The 24,016-nt window shown below is 42.2% G+C and overlaps 1 protein-coding gene and 1 long non-coding RNA gene across 2 annotated transcripts in view; one reads left to right on the top strand and one right to left on the bottom strand.

The window, feature by feature from the left end:
* Window positions 1–24,016, top strand: part of LOC133158538 (uncharacterized) — a 52,511-nt gene that overhangs the window by 12,859 nt on the left and 15,636 nt on the right. The gene's annotated exons all lie outside the window — the stretch shown is intronic.
* Window positions 629–22,962, bottom strand: cdh5 (cadherin 5). Its single transcript, XM_061285782.1, has 15 exons — window positions 22,559–22,962; window positions 16,669–16,908; window positions 16,275–16,554; window positions 16,059–16,181; window positions 15,782–15,949; window positions 15,267–15,445; window positions 14,132–14,245; window positions 13,726–13,868; window positions 13,452–13,585; window positions 12,296–12,405; window positions 11,712–11,814; window positions 8,193–8,323; window positions 8,015–8,129; window positions 6,228–6,360; window positions 629–4,975 (listed from the first exon to the last, which is right to left on the bottom strand). The coding sequence occupies exons 2-15, from the start codon at window positions 16,903–16,905 to the stop codon at window positions 4,576–4,578; spliced, it is 2,370 nt and encodes a 789-aa protein (XP_061141766.1). The 5' UTR covers window positions 16,906–16,908; window positions 22,559–22,962; the 3' UTR covers window positions 629–4,575.

Here is a 24,016-nt window from a genome sequence, read left to right as displayed (position 1 = left end):
CAAATCATCCCTGTCATCATTTATTCAAGCCAAGGAGCTTGCTGGGAACACATGACAGATGTCTGCAAGAAGGAAATAAAAAGAGGGGGATAGGCGCGTTGGTGGTAAACATGGCGTTGTGACCATGAAACTACGAAAGGGATCAATCATCCTCCGACGCCATAACGCTGTGATTAATCCCATTAGGGCGGAGAATCAAAGGCAGTGGAGATATTGACATGACCACAGCGTGTAATCCACTCGCAGCCCGTGCTGCACGCGTGATATCATTGGGATGCCACAAATTGGACGAAACGACGACAACGTTAAAATCCGTAACGTGTTTGCATTTGATCATACAAACAACTGACTGGACAGAATGGACATTTGTATTTATGCTCTTATCCACTGAGTTATAATTACATGATCAAGTTTCCATTCACACAGCTTAAGAGACAGACATCGAGACAAACACACGGACAGATACACAAACTAAAACAAACACACCGCTTTCACTTGCAGTAACCAAACGCTGTTGAAAAAGTCAAACGTCTTTCACCAAAGCTCACAAAGTTCAAATTTTCAGAGTAAAAAAGAAAAGAAAACATCGCTCTTGCATCTAAAATGTATTCAAACATCACTCCCCAGCTGCAAACATTTCCAAACTTTATTTTTTAATTCTACACTTACAAAAATGTCAGGTAATAAAAAGTTGTTTACTTTACACACATCATAAAAACAATATCATAGAAAAAAAACAAAACAAAAATCCAGTATCATTTTCTTGAAATAATGAAGGCACACAGATTCTCTATTTACACAGCAAAGAATATACAGGATATATATTTTTTCGAATATTGGTGAAGGTCACATGATCACCTTAAACTCATCATGAGCATTTAGCGCGACGTTGTACAAAATTGCACGGGAACCAACACATTCAAAAACAAATTATTGTAAATGTCAATAATGTTATCATTGTAAATAATTTGGATGGAAAAATTAACGTATGTGATTGGCATTATTAAAAATTAAAATCGTAATTAAGGGCAACATCTAAGCATTTCTTTTGTACAAATTCAAAGGAAATCTCAATTTATCGAGAACATGTTTGCACGCATCCTACGTCGTCTCCATGCTTCCAATGAGTGACCCTTTTTACAGCCCTACTGGAAAATTGTGATTGCATTGACGACTAAATACAGTATTTCAAAAATAGCAAATAAGAAGACCACAAGGAGAGGCACATTTTTTTTCTATGTTTTTCATGTCAAAGTGTGTCACTAACGCGATAAATACCGAAAATAAGTGATATTTTTAAAAGTAGAACACAAAACACACGCACACACACACAAGTCCATTTCTGTGTCCCAACCTAAGACAATGACTTAATTCATCGAAACATATACATTTTTTTTAGCCATCACAATGACGCTTGATTTTTTTTTACCTTAAAGCAAAAAAATATCGATAAAATAAAAGCTTACAAATAATTTCAGTGTTCATAGTTTTGCTGCTTTCAGCTGTTGCCTCGACAACGTGACAAAAGACCAATTTAATGGTCAATAACACGTGAAGGGAAAAAACATTTCATTATATGTAGTACTTATTTGCTCTTTCAGGTTGACTTTTTTTTTTTCTTTGCACATTTTGTTCTGTGCTGGCGAGAGAAAATGGCAGGCCAATTTGGCTGTCTACACTTATTCTGTGCTAAAATAGGCAAAAAAAAATCATTTTCTCAGTGAGAGAGAGCACCAAAAGTTTAGATTGTCCGGCAAACTCAACATTGACAAAAATAAATTTCCTAAAGGGAGATGTGGACAAAAGAAAAAAATGAATGCATTACTCTCTAGTCAGTGGCCAAATTGTCTCCAGTTCGCCTGTAATGTGTTTAACACACACATTTTTGTCGTATTTGTTGCTTCTCCATGTCAAGTCGTAGTTGTTTCAAAATTTAGAATTGCCATCTATGCTATTTTCCATTTCCCGTCTATGGCATTTGGCATGATATATGTTAGCATTATACGAGTGGACATTCATTCCATGCTAATTTCCATTTCCTATTTTTAGCTCTTCATATTAATTCTATTGTTTGGTCGAACGCGTTAGTGCTCATCAGCACCGGAAGGCCACAAGATGGTGCCAAAATATATGTAGTAATTGCTATTTATTACAGAGATGGCCATTAGTTGAAGAAATAAGGGATTCATTTTCATTGTCAGTTTAGTTTCTTGATAGTGAATGATAGAGAAGCGGAAAATTCCGTACAATTGGTGTATTGTGTCTAACTAGAAGTATAACTATGAAATGATAAATATTGTGATGCTGGAAGTTTATTATTGTGCGGTTGCGATTGAGAGCTTTTTAAATGGCCTCTTTGTTCTTGTCTTGTTCCTTAACCTTCAACCCCTCAGCTTTCCTCTCCAAGATAGTTTATCAAGCCCACTGAACAGGAAGTTGGGACAATGTGTTGGACCGCCGGGCAGATAACGCCTCCCTCGAACCCTCCCCCAGATGGACAGGAAATTTAGCTTAGCGCTGTTTAGCTTAGCTCTGATTAGAGGGAGGTTGCAGGGGAAGACCAAGTTCACACGTGAATGCCGACGGGAAACACAAAAGTGACTTCCGGCTATTGTGACGGCGGCCTTCCAAGCAAGAACAGCAATAAACAAAAATGCATTCTTCACATTTGAGCGTAGACCTGCATCAAGGCTTAAAGACAACTACTTTTCACATATCATATTTTTCTGACTATAAGCTCCAGAGTATGCCGCGACAGTAAAAAAAAACAACAAAAAAACATATAAGTCGCACTGGACTATAAGTGCGTTTTCCAGAAATGACTTTCTTCAAGTTTCCTATTTGCATGGCAGCTTGGCATCATAGTGCTCGTTATTCCTTTAAAAATGCACTCCTCCACTCATTTGTTTTCCAGAATTGACTTTCTTCAAGTTTCGTATAGGTCAAAGACGATTTCATAATTAAGGGTTATAACGCCTCGTTTTGCTTTGGCAAACATAGGATCTTCCAAAAATGTTGCCCTACTATAAAGTCACTATTGAGCCTTTTCTAGAAATAAATGACTTTCTTTTGTTTATGATTGGCTAGAATGAGTGAACCGTTTGACCTGGTGTCTTTTTACTACAGTTAAACTTGGACAAATTGGATTTACTCATCTTAATCTATAACCTCAAACTTTCCCAATTCACACTTTTCGGCCTTTTGTTCCCACCCCGTTCAGCTGTTGTCTATTTATTTTCCATGGATGTACCAGCTGCCAGTAGCCAGAAGGGATGAGAGGTTAAAGTAGTTGAAGCACCTCCGAGCTGCTGTGCGCTTCCTGAGTTGTGCGCGGCAAGGAGGCCTTTGAGAGTTGAGCTTTCCTCGCCAAACAATGAGCGCGATGATGGCTAGTGTCAAAAAAACCCCCAAAAAAAACACGGGAAAGCCGTGTCAGTAATTGTGCTGGACTATTTCCCTTCACTGGATTTCAACAAATTTTTCTCTCCGCTTGCAGTTTCAAAATTGACCAAATGACTTGAAGAAAACTAGCGAAATTTTACTGAGAGCAAAAAAAAAACAAACAAATAAGTTTGACTTTTATTTATGCTAAAACTTAAATCCTAAAAATCTTTGTTTTGCTCATGTATTTTGGCAGAATTGCTTAATCAACACCAGGTCAAATTCTTCATTTTGCATTTATAGTTACGTAGAAGTTACTTGGAATGTCAAAGTTGAGCAAATTCACCTATTTTCACTTTTTGGGGGACGGCGAGAACCTATTTATCCTTCATTGTCCATTTTGGCATCTTGATCCCAATGAACTATGTTGAAGTGAGCTGAGGATCTTCATCTCAGCAAAAAGTACTTTTTATGACTATCTTGCGGAAATGGCAATTTTTGTGTTGATGCGGCCACTCCCACTCATGGGACATCCTTCAATCTGATTGGATGAGAAGAATGAAGCTTGTGAAGTCTCTCCAAGCTCTAGGTCCTAAAACAAAAGTGACGCTGTCAAAGTTGTCAGTTCCCGCTCAAGTGTCTTGTTGTCTCGCCGTTTCTACGGCTGTTGCTGTAGACCGAAGACCTGTTCCTAATGTTTGTAAACAGTAGACGCCATGCTACTTCCGGGTGGCAGAAAACCTCTGACGTGAACTAAAACTATAGCAAAAACTTGTGTTTTTGGATGTTGCCAGAAGATGAATTAGAAGTGGAACTAGTGGGTGAGGAGGATAAATTGAGGGCGTAGTAATTAAGACTCTAAAAGGACAGACTGCAAACCAAACTTCCATCAACAGGTTTACGGGACTCATTTTTTTCACAGCAATGTATAAAATCTCAGGTTGGTTTTTTTTTTTTAGTAATTTAGCAAAACATATTGGCTAGCCTGCTAGCTAACATTAACTCTTCACCGCATCCATTTTACCAGCAAAAGAAAAAGTCGCATTTATCAGAGCAACAGCAAAGTCAGTTCTTCAAGGTCATGTTAACTATGCCTGAGTCCGCCTCTGTGGTCAAGTTGCATGTAATGGTCGGTTTACTGATCTGAAATTTTGCCACCTGGAAATACATGTGGCGTGATGGTAAAAAGGTCAACTAGTGGTAGTAATCCGACTCTTCCACGCCGTACAGCTCAGCCAGGGTCCTGAACCTGGGGCCCCAGTCGCTTAGGAAGTCGTAGTCCGAGTCTGAGCCTCCGCTTGAGGAGCTTCCCAACGAGCTGAGGCTCCCCGCTATGGATTCGGGGCCCTCGTATCCGTAGATGTGCAGGGTGTCGTACGGGAAGCCTTCGCGGTCGTGGTCCGCGTCGTGTTTCTTCACCTGGATCATGGCCGCCATGTCGCCTTTGCAAGCGGAGGCGGGTTGCATTTGGTGCGGGTGATGGTGGGGCTGGGACTTCTGGACCATAGCGTAGAGAGACGGGTGGGGGAGGCAATCAGGGTGGCGGAGGAGGGAGCCGTCGTGGAATGCTGATGTCAGGATAGAAACGTCGTAGCTGAAGGAGAAAAGAAGATTTTAGGATTTTGGGAGTCTAACGGGAAATAACAAGGGTTCGTCTTGGCTGTGTTGTTTCTTTCCATTGTACCTTTCCCCCCAAAAATGTACATGGCCTAGTCAAAAAAAAAAAAAGCCACTCAGTGACAGCCTAGGAAAAACAGAAATAAACTGAACATAATCGGTTAATAAGGATCGTGACGGTGATGCTATTTGAACATTAAACATGAGCAATGCATTAAGCGGGCGCCTTTTAATAAGCTTCTCATTAGATTAGATTCAGATTACATCAAACTTTTATGATTCCTTTCAGCGTAAACTAGGTCACTAAATGATAGGCCGCGGCAGAGGGGATAAATATTGCAAACGGAGGAGGATTAATACGCCATGTGGCTTTTCTTCAAGTACAAAGTGTCTCTCGCGTGACTAAGTCGCTTAAATAAATATTGATACGCGCAAAAAAAGCGGCATCTCATTTCGCAAAATGCGGCAATAAGCAAATTTACCGTTTTCATGTTTGACAGCAATAAAAATACCTTAAATGTGATTATTTCATCCTGAGATGTAATATTTGTTTTTATTTTTGTTAAATGCACCATAGTTGGCAGCTGTCGTCAAGAGTGTTGATGTTTTTTGGTCGTTTATTCTGATCTCAAGTACCGTTTTTTTCCGTGTATAATGCGCCCCCATGTATAATACGCACCCTAAAAATGGCATGTTGATGCTGGAAAAAAGCCTGTACCCATGTATAATACGCACCCAATTTTTTTATTTATTTTTTTAAATTAAATTGTCGCCCCTCCCTTCCTGTGTCACCTCAATCAATGTAACGTGTTTTGTATTTAAGTCCTGTCTGCCCCTCGCTCACCGTCGGATCATTGCATGTGTTACTGTCATGATGTCTGTTTGGTTTCTGTTCCTGTCTTTGGTAATGTCTTTTTGTTCCACGACTTTGTCGGTCAGTCCTGTTGTTGGTTTTGTTGTACCATGATTTTCTTAAAAAAATAAAATCAAATAAAGAAATAAAGAAAAAAAAAAATTTTTTTTTTAAATTTTAAAAAAAATTGTACCCATGTATAATGCGCACCCCAGATTTTAGGACAATAAATTAGTTAAATTTTGCGCATTATACACGGAAAAAAACGGTAATTCTTTTACGTGGGTTACCTAGTATGCCATGAATATGTCCACGTTTTAAGACCATCAAAAAAATGATAATGAACTTTATTTCACAACACGCAATTTTGACATACCCGTTGGTGTCCATCTCGCCTCCGCCTTCCTCGTCGTAGGTGACGAGCTGCTCGTGGATCTCGCCGCTATTCTTCATACCGGCCAGGGAGTCTTTGTGGTAGCGCTTCTTCATCACAAATAGGATGACTATCACTGCAGGACACACGACAGACTTTTTCAGTTTTTTCGGGGGAGGGAGAAACTGCTTGTTTCATTCTTGGAACACGAGGAAAAGTTGTTCCGGCAATTTTCAGATGTTTGACAGACAGACGCGATTAACGAGTGCGTGAAAACTCGAGCTGGCAAGATTAAAGCGGTCAGGCAAGGCTTTTCTGTGAAGATGTGGGGAAATTAGGGCAGGAACGAGAATGGGGCCATGAAGGAAGCGAGCGAGCGAGAAGGAAGAGGAAAGGAGGCGGTGCGCTAACGAGGGAGCGAGCTCGGAAAACAGAGGGGAAAGTGAGCCGCCGAACGGTTTTAGGTGTCTGCAAAGTTTGCCTCCAGCGCGAGAAGCTCGAAAAACACACAGCGACGACTCGGCAAGGACGGCCAGACGGATGGAGGGAATATCAATGAGGAAGAGGTGGGAAAGAAGATGGAAGGGAAGAGACGGGAAGTGAAGGACATAACGTGAGAAGTTATGGAAGGAGGCACGGTGCTAAAGGCAGAAACCAAGAGAGGGAGAAAGGAATCAATGAATAAAAAAAAAATGGGCACGAAAAGACGTTTCATTTTCATCAAAAGAAAGAATGGATGAAGTGAATGACAAAGCAAGCAAGGGAGTGAAGGACAAAAAGGGGGAGAAGTGAAGGACGCTTCTGACATTAGATTAAGGCCGCACGCTTCGGGGTCCTGATATGAACTCGTCTCTTTCTTACTCTCTCTCCGGACGTTCGACATTCGCTTTGCCTTTTAGCGCTGGGCGAGCGTGCCTCGTTCCGCTATGCTTGGGAAAGCAACAGATTAATCTTTTACAACACATGCTCCGCACTTTATTAAGCCTGACAGATAGCCGACTCAGAAGAAGGGAAAAAAAGAGGAAGAAAGACGTGCAAACCAGTGAGAAAATGTTCGAAGTTTTTCTTTTTTTTTTGTCAAGGGGGTCAAATGCGACTCGTGGCGAGCTAACGCGATGGCGCTAAATTGCTTCAGGGCACGGCAGATAACGACAACAGCGTTAAATAGTTAATCTGGCCTGCGGTGAGAGAATTTGATAAAGAGAAGGAGACCCGGTGGGGCTCCAGACGACAAAGACCGAGCGGAGCGTATTAATAGTTCATCCACTTAATGTTTGCCGCTGTTTGATAAGCAGACGGCACCTAACGTGCTGATAAACTCCTCATTAACTCTGCTATTCTTTACCATTTTTTCCCACAATTTTCCATTCCCAGTTTTCTACCCCAAGATCTCTATCCAACACAACCACGGTGGACTGTCTTTTTAATTAACGTGTCAAGTTCAGCTGTTCGGTTTCCTGGAAACACAGTAACTGTCGATACCTGTACTCAAGTACAACAAAATATTTGTATCCCCCTTGCAGTGACAAGTGTTTTGAATGAGTATAAGTCAGAACGCCAAGAGGGAGGGGCGGGGGTAAGGTATCAAAGAGAATAGCAACGAGTTGGAAACCGCAGGCATTGTTTTCCGCATCTGTCTCTCCATTATTCATTAAACCGACAACACCGGGAGGCGGTACAATTCTTCCACGGGAAATCTTATCCGCGGGAATGCAAGGGCGAGAACACGACATGAATTCCAAAGGGGTTGAACTCGACGCTAATTTCAGGATCGGCCATTTCGAACTGACCCAAGATGGTGAGTATGCAGAGTAGAATAGCGATGAGGACGTGGACGCTCACGCCCATCTTCTGCGCCACGGCCTTGCACTGAGTTGGGATGCGTCTGGCGTCGCAGCGGCACGCCTACGAAACACCACATTTAAGGAATCGCCGGGTTAAGTCACGTCGTGACACACAAATACCGACCTTAATGGCCAGTTTGGTGACGCTGGACTTGATGGGTTGCCCTCCGTCGCTGATGCTCACGTCCACGCTGTAATCTGTGGGGTCGTCCAGGTTGAACGGTCCCTGTTTGACCAGGACGTACGCACTGTTGTCTGGACGCAAATAGACGACAAGTATTTGTTACTTCCCGTCCTGGTCAACGGGCAACCTTTTAAAGACAAAAAAGCAAAAACAACCAAGCCAAGAAACCAACGTAAAACGTCCGTCTAACAATGAACCCATTTGTCAAGCGGTCAGAGCTTCCTGCTCAGGCCTGCCATTTTTTTTTCCTCTCTATTGGCTTGAGGAATTCCAGAGTTGACAATGGCAGGAAAACGGGAGCCTGGCCATCTCAAAGGAGCACAGAACTAAACTTTAAAGCAATGTTGACGTTCAAACTCCGGGCAATATTCTCTTAAGTCACGAACCACATATGCACAGGTTTCCTGAGGCTGCTATAAATTCTGTTCAAACAGACGGCAATCGGCATAGCCAAAGCTAATGAAACCAAGGCTAAGAACTTGAGCACAGACTGATTCCGTGACTAATGCGAGCGCAAACAATCCGCAAAATCATGAAAGTTGCAGTGATGCAGTGTTGTGCACCTCACCCAAGTCGCTGCTCACGACACACTTCATAACACAACACGATACATCCCACCAGACAACTTCTATTTTATCTTGTTACTGTCCAATGAAAAACAAGTAGTGTCTCAAAGGGCATGTCAATAAAAGATCTAAACATCTCCTGTCCTGCACCTTCCCGCCTCGCTCGTCTTTGTTTGGCGGGAAAGTCTCGCCGGATCGCCCCGCATCCCTTCGCAGTCTTTCTTGTCACTCTCTTTGTTGACTCTCGTTATCCCGACTCGCCGCACTTTTGTGTTTACTTGGCCATCTGATGTGGCGGAATCCATGTTGACGCCGGTGGCTGTCACTTCAGAGCCATGGGGGAATGTGACGAGAGTGGTTGGAGGTTAGGCGGTAACTCGGACCAGGGCGAGGTGGTGAAAGCGGCCTTGTATGCATGAATATTTGACAGGACCATCACTTTTGAGGCTCTTGTGCATGTAAAGCGAGTGTTAAGTGGTGCGAGCAGACGACACATGACATGTTGTGAAATGCACTCATCGCTCATGTTGCCACCTCCCTCGTGTCTTTTTAAAGCCTGCCAGCCATCCATCCTTTGCGACGTCTCTTTTTTTTAAAATGTCTGAGAGGAATTTTACTTTTGCATGACCTTGTCTAGTTCCCTCCCACTCTTTATCTATCCACTTCCAGAATTTTTACATTTTTGCAGTATAAGGGCAAATGGAAGAAATGTTCCTTCCCCTTTCACATTTCATGACCGATTTAACCATCAATGTTTCCAAAATATTCACCTGCCCAAAACTTTACATGGTGAAATTCAGATTCTGAAGTGATCTGTCTGGTTCTCTCTCTCTCTCTCACTCCCTCCCTCTTCCTCTGCTTCTACCGCTGCAAGTTTGATGACCAAATGTCGGCGAGCAATTTTACTTTCTGTCTGACCTTCGCTCATTCCTTCTCCTTTACTTTATAGCTTTCACCTTCCACTGCAGTGTTCCCAAAGCTTTATTGTGTCAAATGAGTCAAACGTAGATTTTAAACACCAAAATGTTCAACCCAACTATATCAATTCGTCTCAATGAAAGTCTGCTAGTTTAATGCCATCATTTTATGGAAAACGCCATAGGCTGGGCTAATGAAATTAGCATCAAAGCTATGGTTCTTATAAATCTTCAAACATCAGCCACTTCAACACACATGAAGCAGCAACACGGAGAATACTTCTCTGTGAGAACATATTATTATTTTATATATTATCAAATATTATATATTATTTTATTTATTTCATCTTATTTCTGGGGATAAGGCAACCTCTTCTTCTTCTTGTCAATTACACAGCATTTATTCCAGTGCTGCCTGGCATGTTGTGGCAGAAAGCGGTACTACACCAAGGTAATAAAATACAGTCCAATAGTAAAAAATAAAGATAGTCAGAAAAAAAGAAGAAGCATATTTCAGCTCCTTGTTAAAGGATATTTGTCAAAATGGACATGTTTCGGACTTTTGAGGCTCTGCTGAGTGCCATTGTCATTATGATTCGTCATCCTGGTCATCCTGGATCCATTGAACCATCTCCCTTAATTCTCATCCCCCTCGGCTTCCTTTCATCTTTTTCCTCCAAATCATCCTCATCTGTCTTCCCTCCGTCATCGCTACAGCATGTCGGGCCTCCCTCGGGCACCAGCGCGCAGGAAATGGACGAAGCCACTCCCCCCTTCCTGTTTATCTTTCTCGCACGATGCGTGTTATTCCACGTTTGACTCGGATTAAAAGGCGACGCTTCACCTGAGTGTCTCGTTTGATGACCTGCAGCTTCCCTCTGTGCACACCTTTACTATTCACTTACTTTGTTTTTTTCTTCCTTTTTTTTCTTTATGCATACGATCAGTTTGGCTCAAGACGTTCTGTGTCCAAAGACTGACATCTGATGCAACCAGGAACTTTGACTAATAGCTGAACATCCATGTTTGAACCAAATAGTGGGAGGTTCACTTTTAAAACATTCAGGCTTGGATTTTTATATTTCATATTGGACATGACAGCTACCGCTCTGAAATTATTGTGTGAATTTCAAAAAGCAAGTTCCATTCAAATTCAAACTATTCACCTCATTCAGAAATTCTTAGAAACCGTTTTCCTCATTCTCGCAATTACTCCCAAGGTCAATTTAATTCATTCGACATTTTACTTAAGCCTCACCTCTTTTTCATTCGCACATAATTTCTACACAAATGGCGTTACAGTTTGATGGTCAACAGCAAAGCCTGATCTCTGCCACACTCATGAAAACATGCCTCGCAATTTACAATCACCCATCTGTCTATAATATCTCAAATTTGAAAGAGATCCAATGCTTCCGCTATGAAGAGGTTAACGACACATAACTGTCATTTTCGGACAGACATTTCCCATTGCAGTGAAAATCTCGTGTTTCACGTCAAATATTCAACGTTGAGTTACAACTGTGATTTAACGACACCCATCTGTCTACTATACCTGGTTCACATTTGGTAGCTGTTGTGCAAATTCCCTAGGATGAGTTTGTCCTGGTACAACTCTTGGAAATGGGCCACCTCCTCAAAATGGCAACAACCAAATAAATATTTTCGTGCTGCCTGTTGTGATGAACGTGCGCTCCTGATTTTGTACTAATTGGACTCAGTGGAGACAGATTCGAGTACAATGTCACCTTAAAAAGCTGAATTGGCACCAACACTTTTCTTAACCGACTGTGTCATTTATTTGTTGTACAGGAGGACATCTGTAAAATATTTGCTGCCTCCAGCTCCAGACATTACTTAGCACACAGACAAGCTTCAAAGCTCCTGAGTGGGTGCCAGAAACAAAATGGAGCCATCTGAATGACTTCCATGTCAGCATTAAGAAAGAGACAAAAAAACAAACAAAAAAAACTTACTGCCAAAATCTCTGATGGAAAAGTTGGAGCTGGGAGAAGCCAGAGTGAAGGTGAACGAGGCCGGCTGGTCGTCCTTATCGGTGGCCCTCAAAGTTCCGATCACCTGAGGAAACAAACAAGCGCAAATTGTGAAAAAAAAAAAAGTCTACAATACAAAATCGTTATCAGATATTCACATTTTTACGAAAAAATATAAAAATACCAAAAACACAATTACAAATGTTAAATAAGAAAATCGTTGAGAAACAGACAGATATTTAAAAATTATTAGCAGGAACTACATGTTGGAAAAGTAACACAAACTGTGAGATAATAGTGATTGTTTCGTTGATGTGTACCCTACGATTGACTAGCGACCAGTCCGCGGGGAATCCCGCATAACTGCATCATCTGACGCAAAACCAAAACCTGCTCACTGCTCATCATTATTCTCCCAAAACATCCATTGACTTAGAATCTTTAAAACTTCATTTAAAAAAAAAAAAAAAAGCATGATTTAAAATGCCTCCAATGAAGCTCAAATAAAGTTCAGCTTTTCATCTTTAGTTAATGGTGGTACAAGTTTTAGAATGATTGAAACTTACTGTGTTTGCGTTGTCATTCTCACACACAAAGATCTCGTCCACATCCAGTTCGGGCTCGTTGTCATTGACATCCTCCACGACAATGTTGACTTTGACGAAAGACTCCAAACCTGAAATCAACCAGCAGTCACTGAGCGAGCGCTAACACTGAGCTGCCTCCAGGCGTTGCTTTTGACTTGGCCGCTGGCTGAAAAGAAATCAACTGTGCTCTATAGGAAATAATCCCATCTGGATTTGTCACATGGCCTTCAGTCAGACATTGATTATTCTTGACTGGTTTTCAGGATGTCTCCTTTTATTGACTTAAACTAAATTAGAATTTTGAGGGCCTTTCCAAATTCAGACCTGAAGCCTTTTTCATTTCTCTATCATGAATAGACCTACAAATTGTAGCAATAACCTTCCAAATACTATAATATATCAAATATAACCACAAGGACATAAGAACAGACAAAAAATGCAAATTCTGAAATGGCTTTTGAGTCGTCATTCAGTGCACCTCCCGACTTTTTCGGCCCTGTTCATTACGGCTTTAATTTCACTTTTATTCCTCCCAAAGCTCTCTGCAGATGTTGTTGTCATTGGCTGAGATGATTAAGGCCAATGGACAAAAGGGTTTCTATTTGCAAGCTGTTTATTTGTCACATTAAAGCAGCCTCACTGTTCGTTACCTCTTTTAATGTCTTCCATTTAATGTAGCGACTATCTTTAGTGCCTTGCCGCGTGCCGTTCACTATAACGGAGACCTTGTCGAGCGGGGCTCGGGGGACCATTGTGCGCCCTAAACATGATGACAAACCACGAAAATAGATCTTTGAATGCTGTTGGCTGCCCGTCTAAAAATACAGACTTTGCTTTGGGAGGATGCAGATGAACAAAGAGACGGCATAATGTGATTTTCTGCTCGCACTGAGGCTCGGCCAGGTGCGTTGGCAAGGTGTCTAATGTGTTGTTTTTTTTTCCTTTGGTGATTGGCTACATGCTGCGTTTCCAACATATGCGAGAGAAACTGTGAGTTTGGCCTCTGTAACTCTCTCCCTGAGTGCATGTTATCCGACACATGGCTTCCATTTGCCTGTGAGGAGCTTTTGTTTTGAATTCATAAAAGTGTGTATGTGTGTAAAAGAGGGTGTGTTTATGTGTGTGTATGACGCACCGCTTGGCTCCTCTTGGGCTTTAACTTGGAACATGTGTGTGGCCTCCAGCTCGCGGTCCAGAGTCCTCAGGGTGGACATCTGCCCCGTGATTGGATTGATAGCGATTGGACAATCCTTGTCCAAGATAGAGTACCTTGAGGGCAGTCACAGAGTAGCAACTCATTTTCCTGACAACATTCGTTCCTCCCTTCCACCATATTTTCCTCCGTATTGTCAATCGTGTCATAAAACCATGGCTGCATGTTTGCCGCCGGTGCCACAATAGATTCTTACCGGATACTCTTGCCAGCTTTGTCCGGATCTCTGGCGCTGACAATGCCGATGTTGTTGACCAGTCTTTCTTCAGGCACTTTGAAGGTGTACATCGGCTGGGAAAATTCCGGCGCCTCGTCCACATCCAAGACTTTAACAATCACCTGCACACGTGGACGCAAGCACGCAGTTTTTGGATGATCATCATATGTTGATGAAGTAATTGATCTTCTGAAAAAGCCTCCAGGGCTTTTCATTTGGTGCTGTTTTTCATTTGGCACATTTTAAATTAGCCTTGGTTGTTCTGAGTGGCCCACTGTTGTATGGTGTTCCACAGGGCTCAATTTTGGGGCCCCTGCTGTTTTCATTGTATATCTTAAAAGAAAGCAATGTACTTTATGAAGTTATTGATGCCAGCAATATTTACCTGTGCCGTGGTGACAGCAGTGACCACGTTGTCAGCGGGAAAGCGCAAGTTTCGCAGGTTTTCCCGCACCTGCACACTGAATGAGTAGCTGTTTCTTGTCTCAAAGTCCAGAGCCTGAATAACACCCAATAGACAGTTCAAAAGTAAGTCTTATAATAAGAAACAGTGAAACTCAAAAATGGATGTTTAGTTTAATTGGAATACATTTTAGTTATACAAGAAGCAAGTAGTATTTGGGTGATTGGGTATTGAAAGATTAATGCAGTATTTTTTTTTTTTACAAAGTGCTAACACTGTTAGATAAAAATACTTTTGGAATTTAAAATTTTGAGAATTTTTATATATGAAAAAACGTGTTTTGTTTGCACAGTTTACCTTTCCAAATGTATTAAATCCGTGCTTGTGTTCCCCTTCCACTTTGATGTGAACAAACATCCAGTGCTAAGCACCACAATTCTCCCCTTTCCCCTTCCTGCTCCACTTTCTTGGGGTATTAGAAGCAGATCACTTTGCGTTTTTTTTAAATTTATTTTTACCCACGGACAGGTAGACGAAGCGTGCGTCTAACTGGATTATTCCCGCCCGCGATCATTTCCGAAAGCATCCCGTAAACACCTTTAACGAGCGTGCGGCCCATCGCCGACTAAACGGGCCGCGGAACCGGAGGATTGCGCTTCCCTTCCGTGCCGTTGGAATACATTTTGTGCTCTGTGATGTCTCTTAAATACTTTATCTGAAACCTTGCGAGTGTGAAATATCTCCACTCAACAGACGAGCAATGCCCTACATTGTTATTTATCAAACCGCCCGTGCGAATGTGCGTGAGGGCATTTAAAAAATGTGGCTTTTGCCTCGGATGCTTATGTTCTTTCTTGCTCGCGGATGTTCTGTAATGCTCGTGTGCCACGTTCTATTTATGTGCCTGGAGTCAGCCGAGGATAAAAACGCTTAAATGTCACATCAAACCACAAACCTGTGTATTTGGAACTTAGATGAGCCTTACTGTTTGCAGGGGATTTGTTTGGGACCAAAAACAAATACGTACACGCTATCCCCAGTAAACGTGTTCCGGATAATCAGGACTATAGATACTCTTTCTTAGATCCATGGTTAGAAATAATTAGGTCCTAATTACCTGTCTGAGCATGAGGTTGCCGTCCTTCCTAGGGCCGAGCTCCACGTAGAATATTTTGTTGTTGCTCGGCAGAGAGAAAATGGGCTCTTTGTTTTGGATCTGATCTCCATCCTTCACTTCCAAAGTGCCGATCTTTGTGTTCAGCTTGTGGTTCTCCGGAACCTGCACCTCGTACGTGGCTACGAAATGAATACAACGCAATTAGTCGTTATTCAACTCTGGTCAAACATAGTAACGTGTCGTCGGGATACTTCAAAATCAGCGTTTACACAAATGGGGGAAAACGAGCAATTATTTCATTCCCAGAAGGCCTGTTATCTGTTGTTTTACCCCCGTTTGCAACACTTTGCTCTCGAAAGTACTCTAATGGATTAAGACCAAACTTGAAAGATAAAAAAAAGAGTACACCAAGAATGAAGACGTATATCCTCGATAAACAAGCTAAAGAAGTGTGTTAAAATACAGTACGTTATTGAAACAGGATATTTTAGCAACGAAATCACAGTGATCCCTACATCTGGTGAAGGAGGCGATGTTGTCGTTAATGTCGCCGACGCTGATGGTGACGGAGGTTGTAGCCGTGCTGCCGGACGCCATTCCTCTCATGTCCTGAGCCCGGACCACCACCATGTACTGACTCTTGGTCTCGCGATCCAGAGTGCTCACCTTGCAGCTGATCATACCTGGACGCACGTCAGTTAGTTAGGGAACGCTACAATGCTAAGACTTCTTGCTGACGATAGACCTGTTAAGATTTGTTTATAATAGAAAAAAGGTGCAATGAGATAAAACCTGTGATGCTGTCAATTTCAAAGGCAGACAGGTCACCGTCGGGCGTCAGAGAGTAGCGGAGTTCGCCGTTAGCGGTGGTGGGGTCGTCGGCGTCCGTCGCCCTGACCTCGACCACTTTGGTTCCTGTGAAAATAATAAGTGTGACAGTCCAACTTAATACGAATGCTTCTTTATTGATTAAACAATTAAAAAAAATCGTTCTATAACTGTACGTACCTATGGTAGACCTCTCCAAGATGGATCCGTTGTAAGTTTTAGGAAAGACGGGGGTGTTGTCGTTGATGTCGGTCACCTGGACCACAAAGTCTCCCGAGTCCTCGATGAGTTTGTTGTTGCCGTCGTACATCCTGGCGATCAGGTGGTACGCACTCTTCTCTTCGCGGTCCAGAGACTTGCTGACAAACAGGTCACCCTTGTGGTCCACGGTAAAGATGCCATCTGAGCCTTCGCCCTCAATTTTAAACCGCTTCACGTCCACTTTCTGACTGGACTTGAGCTGGACAAAGGAAACAGAGTGCCTCATTATGTAAAACTCCTCCACAAAAATCTGCATAATCTGTCCGAGCGGATGATCATTTTGAATATGTGGTTGGGGTCATTTCTGGTTTACCTGTCCGATCTTGTAAGGAATGGGTGCGGGTTTCTCCTCTTCCACGTAGAGCGAGTTCCAGATCCACTCCCGCTTCTTCCGTGATAGAACAGGATAGGTCTCCTTCCTCGCAATCTCCTCGGCAAGTCCTTGCCGCCTCTCCGTGCCCACAGCCGAGTCCTCGGAGACGCCGGGTGAGACGGACCAGGCCGCGACGGCCAGAATAAGCCCCGCGGTCCAGACCCGGAGCAAAGCCATGATCTGTGCAGTAGGGATGAAGAAATGAAGATCAGGAAGAAGAAGAGTGTGACATTAAAACCACTTATCAACTGTGTGCACACAACCCGCAAGTCCTGCACGGCCTATCGTGGACAACCAGGACTTTTAAAGCTCCTCAGAAATAGGACCCGGCGGAACATTTAGGACCAAGCATTTCACTCCGGAGGCCGCGGGGGGATTTATTAAACACGCCGGCCCACTTTTAACCGAGCACTCAGGACGCGCTCGTCTTTATCGGACACTTAGCAAGCGACGGTTTGACATTTTCCGACGATTCTTGTTCTCGCTTGGGAAGATAACTGGAAGAAGCGCTAAAAGGACGTGATGAAGCATGTCCGCCATGTGGGGGAAAAGTTCAGCGGGGTTGACGTCATCTGGCAGCAACCTCGGTGATAAAATACAGAAAAGCCAACATTCCTGATGACTGACTTCACGATGTGAACGCCCTGATTTTGATACACCCTCGATACTGATAATAAACGAAGCTCATAGTTAAAAGCAGAACATTTTCTGCATGAGGGGAACTAAAGAGAAACAAGTGAGGAGAGCAGGCTGGTGCCGCTCCAACCAAGAATTATTGAGTGACCTGATAAAGCCTTCTCGGATGAGAGGTGAAACATCCTTAAAGACAACCAGATCGCTCCAGTTGCAATGGATTCGATAACCCTGAGAATAAAACGAACCGTCTTTATCTCATCCATATCCCAACCTATCCCGGCGTTGTCCGCGTCGCTGTCGATCTCTCGCTCATGCCGCTCGATAGATTATGGGATCTTATTGTCTGTCAGCCATTAGCGGCCTGCCGGGGGAGAAAGCGGGATTAGGATGCCGGGATTACCGGCCCGCCTCTCTTTAATGGCCTAATCTCATATTGTAGCGACCCGTCGTGCTTGACCCCCCTCACCCGTAAATCAGCTCAAACAAAGACGCCAACCAACACTTTTCATTTGTCCTCCTTTTTGTGTGCCAGTCTTTTCTGTCCTCTTCCAGCTAAATTAATTAAAGTGGAAATGTGATGACTTTTTTTCCCCTTGAATTATTTGCTGAATGAAATTGGAGCCAACTAGTTTACCTTCAAAATGGACGCATCTCATTTAGTGGCGCCTGCAGACTTCTAATCATGTGACTTTTCTAAACGAGAAACTATAAATACGGCATTCAAGGTCTCTTTTATTCTGACGATCCAGTGCTTGAAATTACAACGGTTTCTTTCACGGCAGATATTCCAAGGACATCTAATAGAACCAGTCCAGTTAAAGTGAATATTTAACGTCTACAGTAAAAGATGTCTCTCATTTCTTAATGCATATGAGGCCAGTTACAATATGGTTTCCAGAAACGGGCATTTTATTTTTCCAGGGGTGTTAGCCATTCCTTTTAATCAGCCACAGGAAGTGTAAACACAAAGCCTTCTGGGAAAACATGCGTAATGAAGGCCGGTCATTAGCGCAGGAGGACACGCCCTTCCTGCTTTTCCAGCTGTGGACGTGTGCGTGCTTCCTACTCATCCTCCTTCATTCTCCCATTTTTCTGCCGACATGTCATCTGTCTTGAGCTCGTCATCCTTCCGTCACTCATCCTCTTGTTCACATGGAAGCTCGTTATTTACTTTTATTCGGTCGACTTACACATCTGACAGCATTTGCAATGAAATCTCTCACCAGAATTTCATACAATTGTTTTTTTTTTTTTAGGAAACTACATATTTGAACACATTTATAATGGAATTTATAGTTTGAACTGATATGATTACTTTCAACTCAAGTTTTTATTTAATTGAACTCAGGTTCTTGTTACCAATGTGCCATGAGATGGCAGGGAAAGACAATTTTTGTCTGAATGAAGATCCTCAACTCACTTCAACATAGTTCCTTGGCCTAAACACATCAACGGCAAATCGCTTTTTTATTCATAACGGAAGATAGCGTCAACCAAAAAAATCTGCAATTGTTTTAATTCCATATACCGTAAATTCCGGACTATAAGCCGCTACCTTTTTCCAAAATTTGGAACCCTGCGGCTTATAGTCAGGTGCGGCATATATAAGGATTTTTTTTCGTGATTTTTGTGATGACTTGATCACTTTTATACACTGCGGTATCTTGAAGAAAAAAACAACAAAAATACTATTTTAAAACACTACTATGGCTCCTGCTTATTCTGGCTGTGTTGCTTGTGACTATTATGAGCTTTAGTAGGAATGCACGCTAGGTGACCTGCGTCAAAGGGCTCTAAACCCTTCGTCACAGGCAATGTTTAGAAAGACATGTTAAAGTATGTTATTAAAACTTTAAAAAGGCTTTCTGTGAACGGTCTTTCTTTGTAAAAAAAACACGTGTGCACGTGCGGTTTATAGTCCGGTGCGGCTTATATAAGAAAAAAACTAAAATATCCCCCAATTTTAGCTGGTGCGGCTTATAGTCCGGTGCGGCTTATAGTCCGGAATTTACGGTAGTTCAGTTATTAATAGTGCCGTTTCAACGCAATACAGTAACAAGCTTCAAATTTGTTGCTCGCACTATAGAAGAATGAATGTATATGTCTTTATTTCTGATAACGTGCTGAAAGATTTTTGTACCTGTGCTGTTGCACCGGCTGTTTTTCTTTCTTTTTCACACTTTCTGTGCGGTAATTATCGTCTCATTAATTTCAAGCGAAAATGTCCAACCCCCCCCCTACCTTATTTACCGCAGAAGTGCAAAACGAATAAACAAGTTCCAAGAATATCTGTAATTACATCTGAGCAATGTCCGCAGGCAGCAGCTGTGGCGTGCGCGAGCATATAACCACGACAACGGCACGCTTTCGGTCCTCGCTGCTACTGAGTGGCAGATGACTCTGACCTACCTTGCGCTACGCTAGCAAACAAAACCAGACAAAATGTTGTCGTCTTCATAATTAATGTTTATTTACTTCATCACAGAGGGATGAGACGTCTATTAAGGCGTGGCTTTGAGTGATCATCAGGTGTGAGGTTCGAAACGATTCAATAAATCAGATTATTATGTGTATACCCAAACCAATATATCTTTGCTCATCCACTCTATCCCGACGACATAAATTGACAGGCAGAACATTTGTATGCTTTTCCACTAGATGATTGAATGTAGAATTCAATTTGATATATTCGAATTGAATGTTTTTTTTTGCACATTTATAACCTCAAATAAGTTTGGACTATTTTGGTTGCCACTGCTCCTAAAGCAAAACAAATAAAAAAAAGTTCTGCTTTCCGTCATTATTGTTTCGGTTTCTAATGGCTGCTTCTCACATACTAGCTCCACTTTTATCCTCCTACAACTCTGTGTGTGTGTGTGTGCATGCGTGTGTGTGTGTGTTGGGATTAAAACAGGTTTAATCACATAGCAGATTCTAACAATCTGTCTGTTTGCAAGTCACACCAGCTCACACATGCACACACACACACACACACACACACACACACACACACACGCGCAGAGTACATAATAACATAGTATATGCTTCGTGAAGTCAGACGAGTGCATGGAGGTTGTCCTCAGCAACGTCAGCTTCATTCGGTCTGACACTAATAGCCGATGTCCCGATGTCAGAGAAAATTGACGGTCAGCTTTTAATAGAGACCAATTACGGCCCATGAATGGAAGTGAGGATTTTTGGTGCGCAGAATAGTGAGAAAAATGACAAGCCATCTTTCGACTAGACGTCATTATAGACAACTTGTAGAAGTTTGGAGCAATTTAGAGTAAGTGCTCCTTGATCCCTGTCAAATTCCACACCTGTTATACATGTCATTTTCCGTGAGCTAACACTCCATAGGCGCCACATCGTAATGCTTTTGTTTTTAGCAAGAGAAGGTGCAAAAAAAAAGACCCAAATGCACACTTCACAGGTGTTAAAAGTGTAAAAAAGATTTAGTGAGTGTACCAACAAAAGATCTCAACAAAAGGCAGGGAAACAAACAATACAAGAAAGTAACAGTTTACAATCTCAGCAAAGCTGGTAAACGAGGGACAATGGTAGCACCAAAAGGTCACAAAAAATAATATAGGAAGCCAAGAAATAAAAAGGCACGGGCTCCATATCGCATGAAAAAAGGTCAAGCTTACAAACATGGCAGAGATTATCTTCGAAAGGACAGCAGTGGCCGCAGACTATTTATACAAAAGGATTTGGGCACGGGTGGAGACAAAATGGCCACGTTTTTCATCATCGCTCTCGTGAACTCGCGAGAACGCTCTTTCTAAGAGCACAAGTTTCTTTGGAAATCAGAACAGCTATGTAGGCTACTATTTTCTTAGCCAAGCCTTCACAAGTTTTCAACTAATGCATCTTTGGTTTAAGATCGCTGATAAAAACAACATTTTGCGCATTCTCGGTTTATTCAGACTTTCAAGTGGGACAAAATTAGGCTGCCACTGATAACGTTTTGCGAGGGCATAAGAACAGATAATAACGCAAATTCAGAAACGGCTAATCACGATAATGAGGGAACGGAGACAGGAAGTAGAGCCTTTAAAATAAGAAGAAATAATTACTGCAAAATAAAAGCAGCTTTAGCAGTAGGAAAGACTCCAAATGGAAAACTAAAAAAAAAAAAGACTTTCAAAGCTTTATAAGAGTTTTTGTAACATGACAACCATGATATAATTGTTATAACTATTATCTTTATTGTGCATACAAATTGTCAGTCCGAATAAATCAAAGATGATCTTTCCTGAAGCAATCAACCAGCAACTTTCGTCACAGCTGGACAGCCTGTCGAGCACTCTGACATCCATCTGAATGAATGCGTCTAATCACGTACGTGCGTGTGCGTGTGCGTCTGCGCATGTGTGTGCGCGAGCTTGCGTCCGCGTAACGGCGGGACAACCAAGTCTCCCAGATGGCACCCAAAGGATTTTCCCAGATTTTTTTCCCCATCTTTGCCTCTCCAGGAATTAGACCAGTGGCTTTAGTTGCATGAATGGCTTCCGACGCAACGGAACAACAAATCAAATCACGTCCATCTCCCTCCAGGATGCAAATCCATCGAGGGAAGAGTGGGGGTGAAAAATATCAAGTTGTGCAAATACAGCAATTGAAAGACGCTTTAAAATGTCCTCTCTTGTTTGATGGCAACAAATAGTGTCTAAAGTCTTCTTACATAAGTAAAAGAAAATTCAGTCATTCGTCACTCCCTGCGTAATCCTGGTTTGGCGTTCACAGTTTTGTGCTCAGGCCAAAACCATGTCTAATTGGAAAATGTTTGATGTGGCGCCATCTAGTGGTATCTGAAACCCCAATTAACTAGAGCAGTGGCTACACCCGGGAGCCTTCCAGGGTTAATTTGTTTGGTTGAATTTGTTTTCACTCGTGGGGAAAAAAAAAGTTACGGAACGTTATGATAGTGCGTCACATAAAAAAAAAAAAAAGTGACAATATATTTAAAAACATAAATTGAGGTTTTTAGCTGTCGACGGAAACACAAGGTATGAAATTTTGCACTGGTTGTTATTAGATAATCAGGCTGTACCTAATAAAGAGTCCTGTATGTCGGGTTATCGTGAAATCTCCCGACCTTATCTCTTTTAAAATATCCATCAGAATTTTTCCCGACAGACTATGCAGGTGTACCTAATGAAGTGTCCCATGAGCAGAATCAAAGTCTTACCTCTCAGTGCTGAAGCGTCCGAGACCGCAGAATCTTTTGGGGGTCCTTCCGAATCCTTCCTGATCCCGTATAGGTTCTTAGTAGTATTGATTCCTTCCCAACCTTCCAAAAGTCGAAATCCTCCCAAAGAAGTGGTGACGCCGTGCTAAACACACTTCCAGATAGCAACCGGAGAATATTTTGGGAGCACCAACAGGTTCTCTTCCTCCTTCTCCTCCACTCAGATTGTACTTCACTCTTAACGTCTTTTGCCCCCCCAAAAAAATAAAAGGTCACTGCCCACTTCCCCTTCCTGTTATTGTGTCCAGTCCTGCTACTGTTCGTCTTCCTGTCCAGGAGGGAAAGACCACCACCACCAAGCAGCAGACACTGAGCTTTTTTGAGGGGTGTGCGCTTGGTAGAAATGATGGAGCGAGTAGTGTGAGGGAGAGCGAGAGAGAGAGGGAGGGAGGGAGGGATGCAAGGAAGGGAGCAAGGGAGGATGATGGAGAGCAAGGTGAGAGAGTGGAAAAAGGGAGGGGAGAGAAGGAGTGGATTTATTATTCATGTGTTTGCGATAAGGATTAAGTTAAACAGGTTATTGGGGATAATCCACAGAGATTTCACCACATGAGGCGGCCGTGCTTGTGTGTGTGTGTGTTTGTGTGTGTGTGTTTGTGTGTCTGTGTGTGAGTGTCAGACAAAGATCTTGTCTGAGCCGGCAAATGAGATGAGAGCGACGCCCTACCAGACACACTCACACTCGCACACATATTTATGATAATATCACTGTGTTTTGGGCTGTGTTTGGGCGTGTGTGTGTGTCTGTGTGTATGATTTTGCGTGTCTGTTAGTGTGTTTGTGTGTGTGTGCATTTTTCTAATAGAATATCATGCTGTCTCATGTCTTCTTTTTCTCAAATTGTCGCCTTGCGTGTCATCGGGGGAAAATAAGGGAAAACAAATATTGACTTTGAAATCCCCAGAGTGGATAAGTGCATTCCTAAATGTTGTTATTTTCCTTCTCATTATTATACGACACATGTTTTCTTCCCTGGAGACGTTTTTAAAGAAAGCCTCTGAGTGAGTGAAATGTGTATTTGAGCCATCTTTGGTTAGTGAGCCAATTGCAGTGCACCGATAGTTTAGTTTTTTCTTTTTCTTTTCGAAAAATGTACCCCCCAAATGCTCAATCCTGTTTTCTTTTGAGTGACCGTAATAGTTAATAATCGCACGCTAACCATGTTACTTAAAACGATATGAATTTGCTAGCTCAAATTTCTAATGTCAGACGATGCTAACGGTGCTAGCAAAATGTTAAGACTATACTTTAAATATTTATAATACTGATACTCTTGTGTTCGATTAAAGCTTCAAAAACATCTGCCCATTAATAATCCTAAATATTATTAGCTGAAGTTTCTAACATTATATAACGAGGTAAAAGTAAATAGAGAGCAAACAGTCTTTCCAGTCAATG

The sequence above is a fragment of the Syngnathus typhle genome, linkage group LG8, assembly GCF_033458585.1.
Source record: "Syngnathus typhle isolate RoL2023-S1 ecotype Sweden linkage group LG8, RoL_Styp_1.0, whole genome shotgun sequence".
Classification (NCBI taxonomy): domain Eukaryota; kingdom Metazoa; phylum Chordata; class Actinopteri; order Syngnathiformes; family Syngnathidae; genus Syngnathus; species Syngnathus typhle.
The sequence above is the reverse complement of the archived record's forward strand: the minus strand, read 5'-3'. Positions and strand labels throughout refer to the sequence as shown.